The sequence below is a fragment of the Peromyscus californicus genome, unplaced genomic scaffold, assembly GCF_007827085.1.
Source record: "Peromyscus californicus insignis strain IS unplaced genomic scaffold, ASM782708v3 Scaffold_6__1_contigs__length_162567912, whole genome shotgun sequence".
In the NCBI taxonomy this organism is placed as follows: domain Eukaryota; kingdom Metazoa; phylum Chordata; class Mammalia; order Rodentia; family Cricetidae; genus Peromyscus; species Peromyscus californicus.
Window position 1 is genome coordinate 17,257,039 of NW_026294584.1, and position 13,352 is coordinate 17,270,390.

At 40.8% G+C, this 13,352-nt stretch overlaps 1 protein-coding gene across 1 annotated transcript in view; it reads left to right on the forward strand.

Moving 5' to 3' along the window:
* The window catches only part of Akap9 (A-kinase anchoring protein 9), a 121,126-nt gene that overhangs the window by 36,692 nt on the left and 71,082 nt on the right, over positions 1-13,352 (forward strand). The window contains 4 exon segments of the mRNA XM_052721235.1: positions 3,364-3,475; positions 3,911-4,109; positions 7,767-7,863; positions 10,905-10,997. Coding sequence (XP_052577195.1) covers positions 3,364-3,475; positions 3,911-4,109; positions 7,767-7,863; positions 10,905-10,997 — 501 coding nt within the window.

A 13,352-nucleotide genomic window follows, 5' to 3' on the forward strand; every position in this document is an offset into this window, starting at 1 on the left:
CTGCCAAGAGAAAAGCAGGCCTTTCTAAAGACAGGCGTCCCGAAACTGCTCATCTCAGTCAGATGAACCCAGACTCGCTCCTGCACTTCGTTGCATGCTGTTGCCTTTGCCTAGTGGTACCCACTCTCCTCCCGTCCCTTTGGCTTGTTCCTCTTTCTTCTTCCAGTTGTTTAAATGCTCCTTTCTGTGCCATCTTCTCCTGTCTTCCTAGGCTTGGACATCTTTCCCTCTGTCCCTCTGAGCTCCTCTTAGCCTAGATGCCTGGTTGCTCTTCTTCTTTCATGTTTCAAGGCTCTCTGTTAGGCATATGTTTGTATCACATTACTTTTCATTTTATTGTAATTGTTTACTGATCTGCCTCTTCCACAAGATTCCAGACTTTCAAATCAGAGAATCCTGTGTTTATTCCTTCCTGTTAGCACAGCACTTGGATTGCACATACTAAAAGCTCAATAGGTATTTGTGAATTAATTGAGTAAAGATAGTAAAATATTAGGCTATGAAGTTATGATATTGTCTGATGGTTTTTATTTTTCCCCTGGGAGGTCAATAGATCCCCCATTTAGATGTACTCAGGGGCTGGAGAATGGCTCAGTAAAGTGCATGCTATGCAGGAAGCAGGCCTGAGTTTATATCCTGCATCCCAGTGTGGGGGAGGTGGACACAGGAGGATCCCTGGGGCTTACTGGCCAACCAGTCTAGCCTAATGGCATTAGGAAACTATCTAAAAACCTGAACTAGAAACTTAAGAGGAAAACATCTGCTATTGACCTCTGACTTCCATGCCCATTCACCCCCATATAATATGTATATGCACAAATATGCATGAATACACATGTAATCACACACATACACACATAAGAAAGGAAATAAGAAACATATTCAGGAGGTAGGTGTGTGGTAGAGAACACCTAATAAAGAGAATAGTGGCCAATTAAAATAGCCTCTTGGAACATAGTTTTTATCCTGTTACTCACTGGTTTTCATAGCATCCTATATTCATCTTGTCCGGCAAGTCAAGACCCTTCCCTCTTGCTATTAAAGTCCCTTGTAATTTAGATATATGTGAGGGAACCCACCCCCACTTTTTCCCCAGGGTATTTGAAATAAGAGCTTTTTCAGAGAGAATTTTCCCCCCTGGATAGATCCTCTTTGTCCTGACTTGTCTGCTCCCCCAAGATGCAGAGTCCCTGCCGCTGCCCTTCTGCCCAGCCTCTGCTAACTGCTTTCTCCATGCCAGTAGCTTTCCTTGGGTCCCTCACTGTCTCTGCTGCGGCTCCACCCTGGGGGGTAGCTGCCCCTGCTTGGCTTTCCACCTTCATTCTCTCAGGTGTCTCTCACTGGGCTCTAGCCACAGGGGACTCTGACTAGGGTCCAAAGTGTCTGCTGTTTTTCTAATACTAGCTTGAAGGGGACACAGGACTAGCAGAGAGGGTTTGCCATGTTCCAAGAAGTGTTTTTTCTAGGGCAATTACAGGTGACTTCCCCATTCTGTTAGATGTTCCTTCCAGGTGAATCTAATTTTGCTCTTACAGAAAGAAAAGAGATCTGAGAAGGAAAGACTTAAAAAGCTTTCAGTTTTTTAGAGAGAAATTACTAAGTTTTCCCCAAGACTTCTTTTCCATATTCTCGGCTTCATGGCCAAGAGAAAACTAGTGCTGATGGTGTGATGTTTTCATACAGTGCAGTATCAGCAAAGTGGAGGGGTTTGTCTCACCTGCATCTGCCTCGGGGAAAAAAATTCCTGCCACTCGGGGCTTAGATCTAAGCTGTCCACAGGCCAAAAGCTTCCACAGGAATCTTTTTCTGCCCATTTTCTTTCATAGTATTTTTTTCATGATTCTTCCCAGGAATCTGCATTCATAGTCCCAAGAACACAGCTCCTCTATCTTGCTTTTCTATCTTACCCTGTTTTTTTATTCAATATTCCTAATTCTACTTACTCTGAATTTATTCTTACCCAATATTCCTATACCTAATCCTAAAATATTTTTACTTAATTTTATAGATGGAAATGAAGAAAGAGAGAAAGAAGGAAGCCTAGATAGACAGAGAGACTTGCTGCAGCCTCACTTTTCGCTTTGGCATTTCTTTCAGCCGCCTCACTTTCACTCCTGAGAATAAAATACCGTAGCCTTTATTTTTAATTTATTATTGGGCATGCCCCCTTACACCCGCAATGCCCTCTAATTCTCCTCTCGACAAGTCCCCTGTCCCTGTTCGGGTGCCATTTGTGAGGGAACCCACTCCCACTTTTTCTCCAGGGTACCCTTGAGGAGAGAGGGATAAGAGATACTAGGTAGAAAGATAGAGGGGAGAGAAACCATAGAAACACAGGATAGCCCCGGAAGGGCCTGGATTATCTACTGGCCCCTCCTGTATCTTCTAAAGGGCCTTTTATAGGAATGCCAAGGGGTGGAGCAAAAGACCTCCCCCAGCCCAGCCAAGTGCAGACCTTTCCATTCACCTGGTAACCACACAGGTGGTCAAGCCATCCTCTAATGCTTCCCTGCTGGGTAAAACAAGCTCAGAACTCACTGGGAACCTCTGTGGCCTCCACAGATATTCTTCACTTAACTAGCTTTATTTCCCCTTCATCTAACCTAAGCCCCTGTCAGCAGGTTGGTTTTATTCCTTAAAGCATAGGTCTTCTCACAGATCCTTCCAGAAAGTTATTGCTGTAAACTCCTAAGGCCCAGGTCAAATCTGGATTCTTCCCCAGTTGCTAGGGTCCATTTCAGTCTTTCTTCTGAGTCACTGTCATTGTATTTAGACTTCACAGACTTCTCGAATAGTCTTATTTCCTCAGCTAGTTAATGAGTTCCATGAGGACAGATATACTCTGTGAGTGTGCGTGTGTGTGTGTGTGTGTGTGTGTGTGTGTGTGTGTGTGTGTATTTTCAAGCTCATTTTGTAGTCTTCCTCTGTCTTGTCTCAATGTTGGACATGCAGATTCTTAAATTTTTGAACAGTGTTGATTGTAATGAGCAGCATACTGCTTGTCAGTTACCTTCTTAAACCCGTCATCCAGAGGTAAATAGAAATTATGTTGTCAAGTATTGATAATAAAAAGTAGTTGTTTGCACTAAAATTTTAAAGGGCTTTCAGTTCAGATTTCTGTGACACATTTGTTTTTGGAAAGTGAACATTCCTCTGGATATAAAAGAACATTGCTAATACAATTTCATTCCCATGGGCATGACAGTGAGTCACTTGTCAAAAGGAAACAAAGTGTTTGATTCAGAGCAACACAATTGTAGGGCATTAAAAAACAAACTTAATGCAAAGTTCTTTAATTGTTTTAATATAGATTTCAAAGTCGTGGATTGTATATTTATGCCATTGTTTTTCTGTTTTCAATAGATTGATGGGCAGCAAACAGATGGTATGAAACTTGAGTTTACTGAAGAAAATGTGGCAAAAAAGGAAGCAAAATCTTTGTCAGTTCATTCTCCAGCCAATTTACAGAACACTGGTAAATTTTAAGTGTATAACACACTACAGAACTTTATGTTCAAATTTACTTTTTTTACTTAAAGATCTGTGATAATTTGATGACCTTGGGCATTTCGTGGTCATCATCTTGTTCAGTTTTGTCATCTTTAAAGTGTAAGTCTAGACTCCTCATCTCTTTGGTCCTTTGTCATTTCTTATAGTCTGTTTCTAAATTGTTTTCAACTTCAAGATGTAAAATTGTTAGACTTAGTGATACTACAACCACGAGGATAGAAACTGTGGTCTTGAATCACGCTGTTTTTTTAAGGAGAATAAGTGAAACTGAAACCTGAGTTAGCACTAAAAGCGTATTTTTAAAGAATCACAAGTATTTTCTCTACACACAAGTAATTCTGCTTTGTCACCAAGAAACTTCTACCAAAAGTGTGCCTTTGATTCTGTTCCTGTGACACAGATGTCAGTCATGAGAGCAAGGTGTCTTCTCTCCCGGAGGGTGAGAAGAGTAAAGACCAAGGAGAGCACATGCAGGGGCTGGAGAGCCTTGTGAGCAGCTTACAGCAGCAGCTGAAAGAGACGGAAGTGCATTCTGCAGCAGAGATCCAGGGTTTGCAGGGGAGTCTTCAGACCGTCTGTGACGCCACAGTGCAGCCAAGGTATCTGTGCATGTGCTGTCTGTCATTCGTCAGCAGATCCAGAAAGGTTATTTTAAGACTGAAGTGTAATTGGATCAGAGACATAAGAAGAAAAAAACAGGAGATCATTCTGTGCCTTTTAGATGCGCAAAATAAATGTGACCCAAAGACATTTTACCGTAGGAATTTTGCTTACGTTTCATAAAGATGTTGTTCTGGAGGATGAAATCAGACAGTGGATGTGATCTGGTGTCCTTTCCTTACCTCGCTCTCACCGCTTTGTTATGGCCAGTATCCTAGCTGTGTAAGACATGGTCCTTCCACTGGATGTCCTTCACTTTGTTATGCAGTACTGACATTCACCAGTGTTGGATGTAAATTCTCTGTCAACCAGTCAGTGTATTTCAAACAGTCTGTTATTAGTGATTAACTAGTGATTAACCTTTAGTTAGTGATACTTTCTCCAGTCTGTGAGGAAAAGGTGGCAGTGGCGGGGTGGTGTCCTGAGAACGTAGGCGGCTTTGCTTTTTCCGCGTTTGGGCTCATACCAGCTTCCTGGCCTTCCTTACATTTTTAAATAAGAGCTTACTGTCCTCTGCAGTCGACTTGAAATAGTTTAAAAGAAACAGAATCTTCATTTAACAAATATTTAGTGACCTCACGCCAGAACCTTTTTAGACAGGTGTTTGAGATTGAAAAGTCCATGACTTTCGAGCCATTTGGTCTCTGCACTAACTTTTGGCTGTCTCTATGGTCATGAGTAGATTATAGCACGTCTAGTAGTAACAGAGATAATAATAGTCTCCCTTAGGATTGTGAGGATTAAATGAAGTAGAAATTGTGAAGAGCATTGAGTAGATACTGTGGAAGGAGGGTTAGACACACAATGAAATATAAAAGTTCTGCACAGCAAAAGAAACTACCAGCAGAGCAAACATCTAGCCAATAGAATGGGAGAAAATCTTTGCTATTCGGGGCTAATATCCAGCAGTGAGAAATAACTGCAAAAATTTAACACCAAAATGGCCATTAACAAATGGGCTAATGAGATGAGCAAATGGTTCTCAAAAGAAGAAACAGAAACGGTCAATCATAAGTATTCTTAAAAAGTGTTCCACATCCTTGTCCATTAGGGAAATCCAAATGAATGAGGTTCTGCCTCACCCCAGTCATAACAGCTCAGATCACGGAATCAGATAACAACAAATGCTGGCATGGATGTGGGGAAAGAGGGACATATTCACTGACGGTGGGAATGCAAACTAGTGCAACCGTTATGGAACTCAATACAGAGGTGTCTTAGAAGATTAAAAATAACTGGGCGGGGTGGCGCATGCCTTTAATCCTAGCACTAGGGAGGCAGAGGCAGGTGGATCTCTGTGAGTTTGGGGCCAGCCTGGTCTACAGAGCAAGTTCCAGGACAGCCAGGGATACACAGAGAAACCCTGTCTCAAAATAATTTTTTTTAAAAATGTGAAAATTAAAAATAGCTAATGCATGACCCAGTTATACCCATCCTTGGCACACACCCAAAGGGCTCTGTATCCTACCTCAGAGATACCTACACATCCATGTTTATTGCTTCCCTAATTACAATAACAAATAGTGGAACCAACCTATATGTCCACCAACAGATGAATGAGTAATCAAAATGTTCAGCATACTTAACAAATGAAATTTTGCTCAGTTGTAGAAGAAAATAAAATTATAAAATCTGCAAGAAAATTAATGAATCTGGAAAGTATAATGTTAAGCATAGTGGCCCAAACTCACAAAGACAAAATGTTCTCCTTTGTATGCAGATCCAAGCTTGTAACGGCTGTGTGTGTGTGTGTGTGTGTGTGTGTGTGTGTGAGAGAGAGAGAGAGAGAGAGAGAGAGAGAGAGAGAGAGAGAGAGAGAGAGAGAGAGAGAGATAAGTGTAAGGCTTAAAAAATAGAGACTGAGAGTAAACAGAGTTGCTGTTGAAGATGGAGGAGGGCAAAAGAATGCATTGTGACTTGAAAGCAGAAAGGAATTGAGGGGAAAAGGGTTAAGGGGAAGGAGGACATAAGAAAGTCAGTGAGGAGAAGCTGCTGGGAAGGAGGATATATGGAAGTCAGTGAAGAGAAGCTGCTGGGAAGGAGGATATATGGAAGTCAGTGAGGAGAATCTGCTAAAATACATTTTGCTAGAAAGTGCCATAATGATATTGAATTCCGTATATACTAACTTAAAATTGATCTTTAAAAAGTGAATGAGACGTATATAAAGTGGCTTTTCTCAGGTATTTCAGTGTAATTTTGAAGTAAGCATTATTCACAAGTAATTATTAAAAGATAATAATGGTTGGGACTATAAACTAGAGACATAAGGAAAGTTCTAGAATTTAAGCCCATGTCTGCATAACATTTTCATTGCACATTCCTGTAATGTTGCCTACTAGAATACCAGGAAAGAGAATAAAGAATGATCACTGACACATGTGATAGACATGTTATTGGAAGCATAGAAAAAAATACTATGATCCTGTGTTGTTTAATAGAGAATGTGGGACTTGACTGCATTTATATAGAGGGTGAAATCAGATAGGAAGGGGCCAGTGGACACATTGGTTCTAGAGGGTAGCAGTGAATTCAGCATTAATCAAACTAGTCTTTTTCAGTTTGGGATAAATACCAATAAAGCTTGCAGAATAAAGTCATTGCCAATGAAGTGTCAGGATTTCAGCCATAAGATTTTTATCATAGAGAAATAAAGATGGAAACATCAAAGATATATTATATTTAATATTGTAGCATTGTTTATATTACTGAATAGTTGAAAACGGCTAAATGCCATCAGAAGTTAAGTTATAAAGCTAGACAATGCCATTGTTTGTATATGGTCAGTTTTAGACAGAACCGAATGTGAGTGAGATAGGAGAAAAAAGTAGAACAGAACGGAAGAAGAAGAAATTGGAGAAGATAAGTAGGAGACTGGAACAAAGAAGGCAGTGTAGGCACACATGAATGGGGAGTGGGTAATTATATTCCTGAAAATGAAAATTATAGTTTCCTCCCTTTCTCTGCTCCTGTGTTCCTAGTTGTTCGTGTTCCTTTATTTTTATTTATTATGCACACTAAGCATTTTAGGGAAGAATTCATAAATTAATGAATGCTTATAGACAATGTAAAATGGAGACAGATGCTGAAGAAAACACAAAGAATAGATTAAAAACCAGCAAAGTCCAAAAATAACTATGTAAACTCGGCACCATCTCTTCCTGCCACATACCTCAGTCCCATTGCAGGTGACCATTCTGACTTTTGGTGTGTGCCTTCTTCCAGGTTGAGTAAGTGTGTGTGTGTGTGTGTGTGTGTGTGTGTGTGTGTGTGTGTGTGTGTGTGTGTGTGGTTTTAATTTTTTTTACTAGATAATGTATCTTCAATAACTTTATAAAACTAATGCCTGTAGACATATAATATAGTTTCTAAAATGGTATGAAGTTTACTTGTTGATCTGCAAAAATACTCTTTTAATTACATTACTTTTAAATATAAAAGTTAGAAAAAAATATGACTTAAGTTACAGTATCTGTAAGCCTTGGCATATCGTTTTTTGTTTCCACCTTTCCCGATATATGTATGTATGTTATAAACTTTGGAAAATGACTCAGAACCCTTAATAGCATCAGTCACCGTCTTTTATTTATATTTAGCCTCTGCGTTGATTCAGTGGTATTTAAAGAATCTGATGTACAGGAAACAGTGGACCGTGGAAATTGTCTAAATGAGTATATCACCAGCACCACAGAGGTATTACTTTTCTTCTCATTAATTTTTAAACATTTTAAAAACCCTGATTTTTCTTACTGTCATTTTTTATGAATGTGTTTTGGTAGTTATCTACTAAAGACAAAAGATTTAAAAATATTTAAAGAAATTTGCATTTTTTTCTTAGCTCAAGAAAAACACTGAGAAAGAGAAAGTAAATGTGAGGGCTTTTTGTCTTCTTTTTCCTTACCCAAGTAATGTTATCAATTTAAATTTTGTCCTGATTTTTTTTTCATTTTGATTAAAGTATAATTATATCATCATCTTTGATTCTTTTCCATTCTCAGGTCTCCCCCATGTGCCCCTCTCTTTTTCTTTATTACTGTAACATAGATAGATAGATAGATAGATAGATAGATAGATAGATAGATGTAACATATATATAAATGTGTGTGTGTGTATATATATATATATATATATATATATATATATATAGAGAGAGAGAGAGAGAGAGAGAGAGAGAGAGAGAGAGAGAGAGACTGACTTATGCATAGGAAATCAGTTTCAATGCCCTTATCTTCCTACTGTGGGAATCAGGACAGGCCATCTTTCAACTACTGTTCAGGACCACTTGAGATTCCAGGTCCTGGTGCTGATGGATGGGTCCTCATCTAGCAGAGGTGGTACCTTCTATAAAAGCTCTTTGAACAGTGCATGCCACACAGGAAAACACCCTGCTCCACTCTTCAAATCTCCAGCAGCAGAACTCTGACCTTCAGTCTGCATTCAGAGAAGATGAAGATCATTGCTCTCTCTTAATCTGTGCATCAGGGAAAGATAATAGCTATAGTCTGTATTCTCCATATACACTCATGTGAGTTATTTATTTGGATGAAATTCACGTAAGTGGGTGTGGATTGTTGTTCTGTGGGTGAGACGGAGATAGCCCCCAGACCTAGCCAGGGGTATTGCTTGGAAGGAAGACGCACAGCAGGCCACAAAGAAGATTTGATGTGGTACTGGAAAGGGAGACCTTCCTGCCTACTACCAGTGCCTCTTGAGTGTCATCTCTGAAGAAGAGGACCAGGGCCCTAGCCAGTACCCAGAGGCCAAGGAGCACTGACAGTTCCAAGAAGTCCCAGGTTCCAAAGAAGCTAGAACAAACCTGTGTGGGACCCAGAACCCAGTTCCAGTCCCACCCCTCCGCCACTGTGGAGGTGGCCTACAAGTTCTGTCACAGTGATAGATGTGCCCCAACTTGAAGTCTAAAACTCAAAGCAAATGTGAGGTGCCCGAGGCTCAGGAAGAAAGGGTGCCTGCTGGTCTACGCTGCCGGTTGCTGAGGAGCTCTGGATTCGGGAAGGAAAAGATGGGGGAGACAGCTGAGGTGCTGTAGACTGACGTCATGGGCACTGTTGAGACTGCACATGCTGAAAAGCACCTTGGCTTTAGTGTGGGGCAGTTTGGACCCTCCTCACTTGAATACTTTCAGTACTGGGAGACACTCAACTTTAGAAGAACATCTGGGTCATGTGGCTGTCCTGGATTGAGTGACAGTGTAGCTCGTATGTGAGATCAGCATCACAGAAACACTGATCACTGTGACCCAGAACCACTGGCTTTACATCCGTGACAGAAAACCAGGCCGTTGTGCCACACTGTGAACATGTAACACCACTTAAGTTCCTCCACTTCCTCTTGGCTCCAGCTTCAGGGACCTGGTTTGTGACCTGTGTGCATGAGTCAAGGGAAGATCAAGACAGCTCTAAACTCTTGGGCTGGACAGCTCAGTCATGGCTCAGAAATTACAATGCTATCATCTGTCTTGAACACACTAATAACAGTCTTTATGGATGTGGAATGAGTAATGTTCAACATAAGGTAGCCCTACCTCACCTACCTGCTCTCAGGCCATGTACATGGACTACAGCTCCATCCCTTCTGAAATGTGCTGGAGATGGGCAGAGCAAGGGGCATCACTAGCATGCTGGTCCCTGGACTGCTGAGCCTCACTTTGATAACCTCGAGAATAAGCTAGACAGAAGTGGGAAGCAGCTCTAGGGCTGGGAGGAAGCAGACACTGTGGGAGGGAGGCTGTATCTGCAGAGCTCATTTGTCTGAGCAGCCCTGGCAGATATGATCTCTTCGGAGCAGCAGCAGGTAGAGAAGCTAGGGACCACCCTGATCCTAAGGCTGTATTCCAGCCCAAGCCAAAGTCCACAGCAGGCCTGGTGAAGATGAAGAAGGTATCCTGGACCAGGAGCACAGGGACTAAGTCAGGCAGAGCCTTCAGCAGCAGCAGCAGCAGTGGCAGCGGCAGCAGCAGCAGCAGCAGCAGCAGCAGCAGAAGGCCAAGCCCACCTGCCCCTGAACATCTGCACTGCGTAGACTAGTATCCTGAGCCAGAGACAGCAGGCCCGAGATGACGCATAAGGACTAGCAGATGGCTCAGCAGGCCAAGGCACTTGCTGAAGACCTGAGTTTGATCCCCAGAAAACACATAGTAGAAAGAGAAAACACTCCTACAGGTTGAATTTTTGGCCTTAACATGCACACAGTGACACACATGTGCACACACATACTCACGTAATGAATAAATGTAAAACACATTAAAAACAAAAGTGACCCATTAAAAAAGAAATTCACATAATTATTAAATACTTTGATGCTAAGAATGTGTTTATATTTTAGGAAATGCTTAATGTTTGGTATGCTGACAAATTTATTCATATTTTGGAAAATTGGATCATACAACTACAAAGAAGAAGAAAAACATTTAACCAAGAAACACAGTCACAGATTTAACATAAAAGAAACATAATCGTATTTTAAGTACCCTTAACCTGTCTTAGAATTTTTAATTATAAGTGTAAATATCTTTCTCTCTTTTCACAGTAGTAAGCATAATTTAGTAGGATTATTATTGATGTTATTAATTAAAAACTGAAATTTGTTTTTTTTGTTAAAAGGATCCAGAAATTTGCTAAGATATTATTTTAGAAAAAATTGAGATTAAGAGATTAAAAATAGGTGGTAATACAATTTGTATAAATAAATATGTCATATTTTGCTTTTTCATTTAGTTTCCTGGTGGATTTGAAGGGAGGAAAGAAACAAATATGGTTAAGTTGATGGAAAAACAATATCAAGAACGATTAGAAGAAGAAATCGCTAAGGTAGGTGTATAGTTGATGTGGGAAGTGGTCTCTCTTTGAGCCTTCAAAAGGCAGATTTTATTGATGGCTTGTAATACATTTTGAGTCATAAATTTCCTATATAATTTACCTGTAAATTGTCAGATAATAGATTCAACTACAAGTATTTTAGACTTCCTTTGTTTTCTTTCTTTCTTTCTTTTGAGACAAGATCTCACTGTTTAGCCCAGGCCAGCCTCAGACTCATCCTTCTCCTGCCTCTGCATCCTGAATGATGCAGTTAGAGGCCTGCACCACACCTGGCACTCCTCCTGCCTCTGCATCCGAATGATGCAGTTAGAGGTGTGCACCACACCCCTGGCACTCCTCCTGCCTCTGCATCCCGAATGATGCAGTTAGAGGCATGCACCACACCTGGCACTCCTCCTGCCTCTGCATCCCGAATGATGCAGTTAGAGGCCTGCACCACACCTGGCACTCCTCCTGCCTCTGCATCCGAATGATGCAGTTAGAGGTGTGCACCACACCCCTGGCACTCCTCCTGCCTCTGCATCCCGAATGATGCAGTTAGAGGCATGCACCACACCTGGCACTCCTCCTGCCTCTGTATCCCGAATGATGCAGTTAGAGGCCTACACACCCCTGGCACAGTAATGGGTTTTGAGTGGACTATTCTATGACTGTTACTGGTCTTACCCTTCCTTGTGAAGGAGTTTGGCCTTCTTTAAAAATGGTTAAAGTCAGGAAAGAAAGGTGGTTGGTCCTTTGTCTATTACCTCTGCTCAAAGCAGTTACTGTGGTGTTAGATAGCAACTTGAGATGCCGAGAGAGGATTGCCACTGAGCTTGGCTCCTGGCTGAGTGAAGGAGCTTCATCTATGTGGTGTTTGCTTGTCTTGGAATCTTCAGTTGCTGTGCCCAGAGCCCATCTTTTAGACTCGAGTATTAACCACACTAGGCTACATTATAGTTCCATTTATTTTGTCTTAGCATTTTCTTTCAGAATACATATATTCATTTACATTTTAATATTGGAACCATTGAATTATGAGCTATTTGATCCTTTTTAAAAATAACTAACTGTGGGGCTGGAGAGACGGCTCAGCGGTTAAGAGCATTGACTGCTCTTCCAGAGGACCTGGGTTCAATTCCCAGCACCCACATGGCAGCTCACACCTGTCTGTAACTCCAGTTCCAGGGCTTCTGACACCCTCACACAGATATACATACAGGCAAAACATCAATGATCATAAAATAAAAATGAATTAAAAAATTTTTTTAAATCCCTAACTGTTCCAAAATAGCGATCTAAGTGGAGAATATGCATTTTTAAAAGGAAGACAATTGATAAAATGTAAAGAAAATAACATGAGACGTTAGTGTTAGATGAAGACCTGGGGAAATGTCTAAGCTGTGAAGACTCATTTATTGTGTGAGCAGAATAAATAGTTCTTGGAGATCTTGAAAAGGGAGTTATGGTTTGTGTGTCAATCATTGTGTGATTCTTAGAGAAATGCAAGTCTTCTCTTGTTCTTAGTGCCTGCAAAGACTCTCAAATAAAATGTTATATTAGGGTCTCGAAGTTAACATGAGCTTTGCTATTGGACATGTTATGCTTTAAATATGTGAACTTAGGAAAGTTATTTAACTTACTAATGTCAGTTTTCTCAATGTAGAAAGAAAACAATATCATCTCTCAGGAGAATCAAATGAACCACTGCATAGAAAGCACCTGCAGAGCAGTTGGTGCAGAAAGTTCTCAGTTGTAAAAAGTAGGAAAGAGAAGATGCAGTGAACTTACTGGGTGTGGCCTAGAAGGAGTCACAAGTCTGTGGCTGGTGTTTCTTGTTCCACAGTGTAGAACATAATTACTTTATTACATCAGCATTTATATTTATCTTCATTGTCAGATTGATTAGATTTAGAATCACCTAGGAGGTTGGTGAGGCAAACCTTTGGGTGTGTCTGAGGATGTTCCCAGAGAGAAGTAACTATGGAGACTCTGGATAGAGTCTTCTAGGCTGGAAGCCTAGACAGAATAAGAGATGGTAAAAGAGAAAGCCAAGCCAGTGTGCATTGCCTGTCTCTGCTTCCACACCTGCCGTGATGTCAACAACTTTTGTCACATCCTTGGCCACTGTGATGGTCTGCCCAGCCACCTAGAGTCAAGCAATAAAGACTTTAACTCTCTGGAACTTAGAGTCCAAACAACTAGTTCCTTCTTTAATTTGTTTCTGTCAGTATGTTAGTCACAGCAGTTGGAAAAGCTGTCTTTTTCTGAAGTAGTTTGTATTTTGTTTGGTTTTTAATTTGCTGTGTATGTTTAATGTGGTTGGGATGAACCATGCTGGGCAACTACTGAGCAGCATCCCCTAAC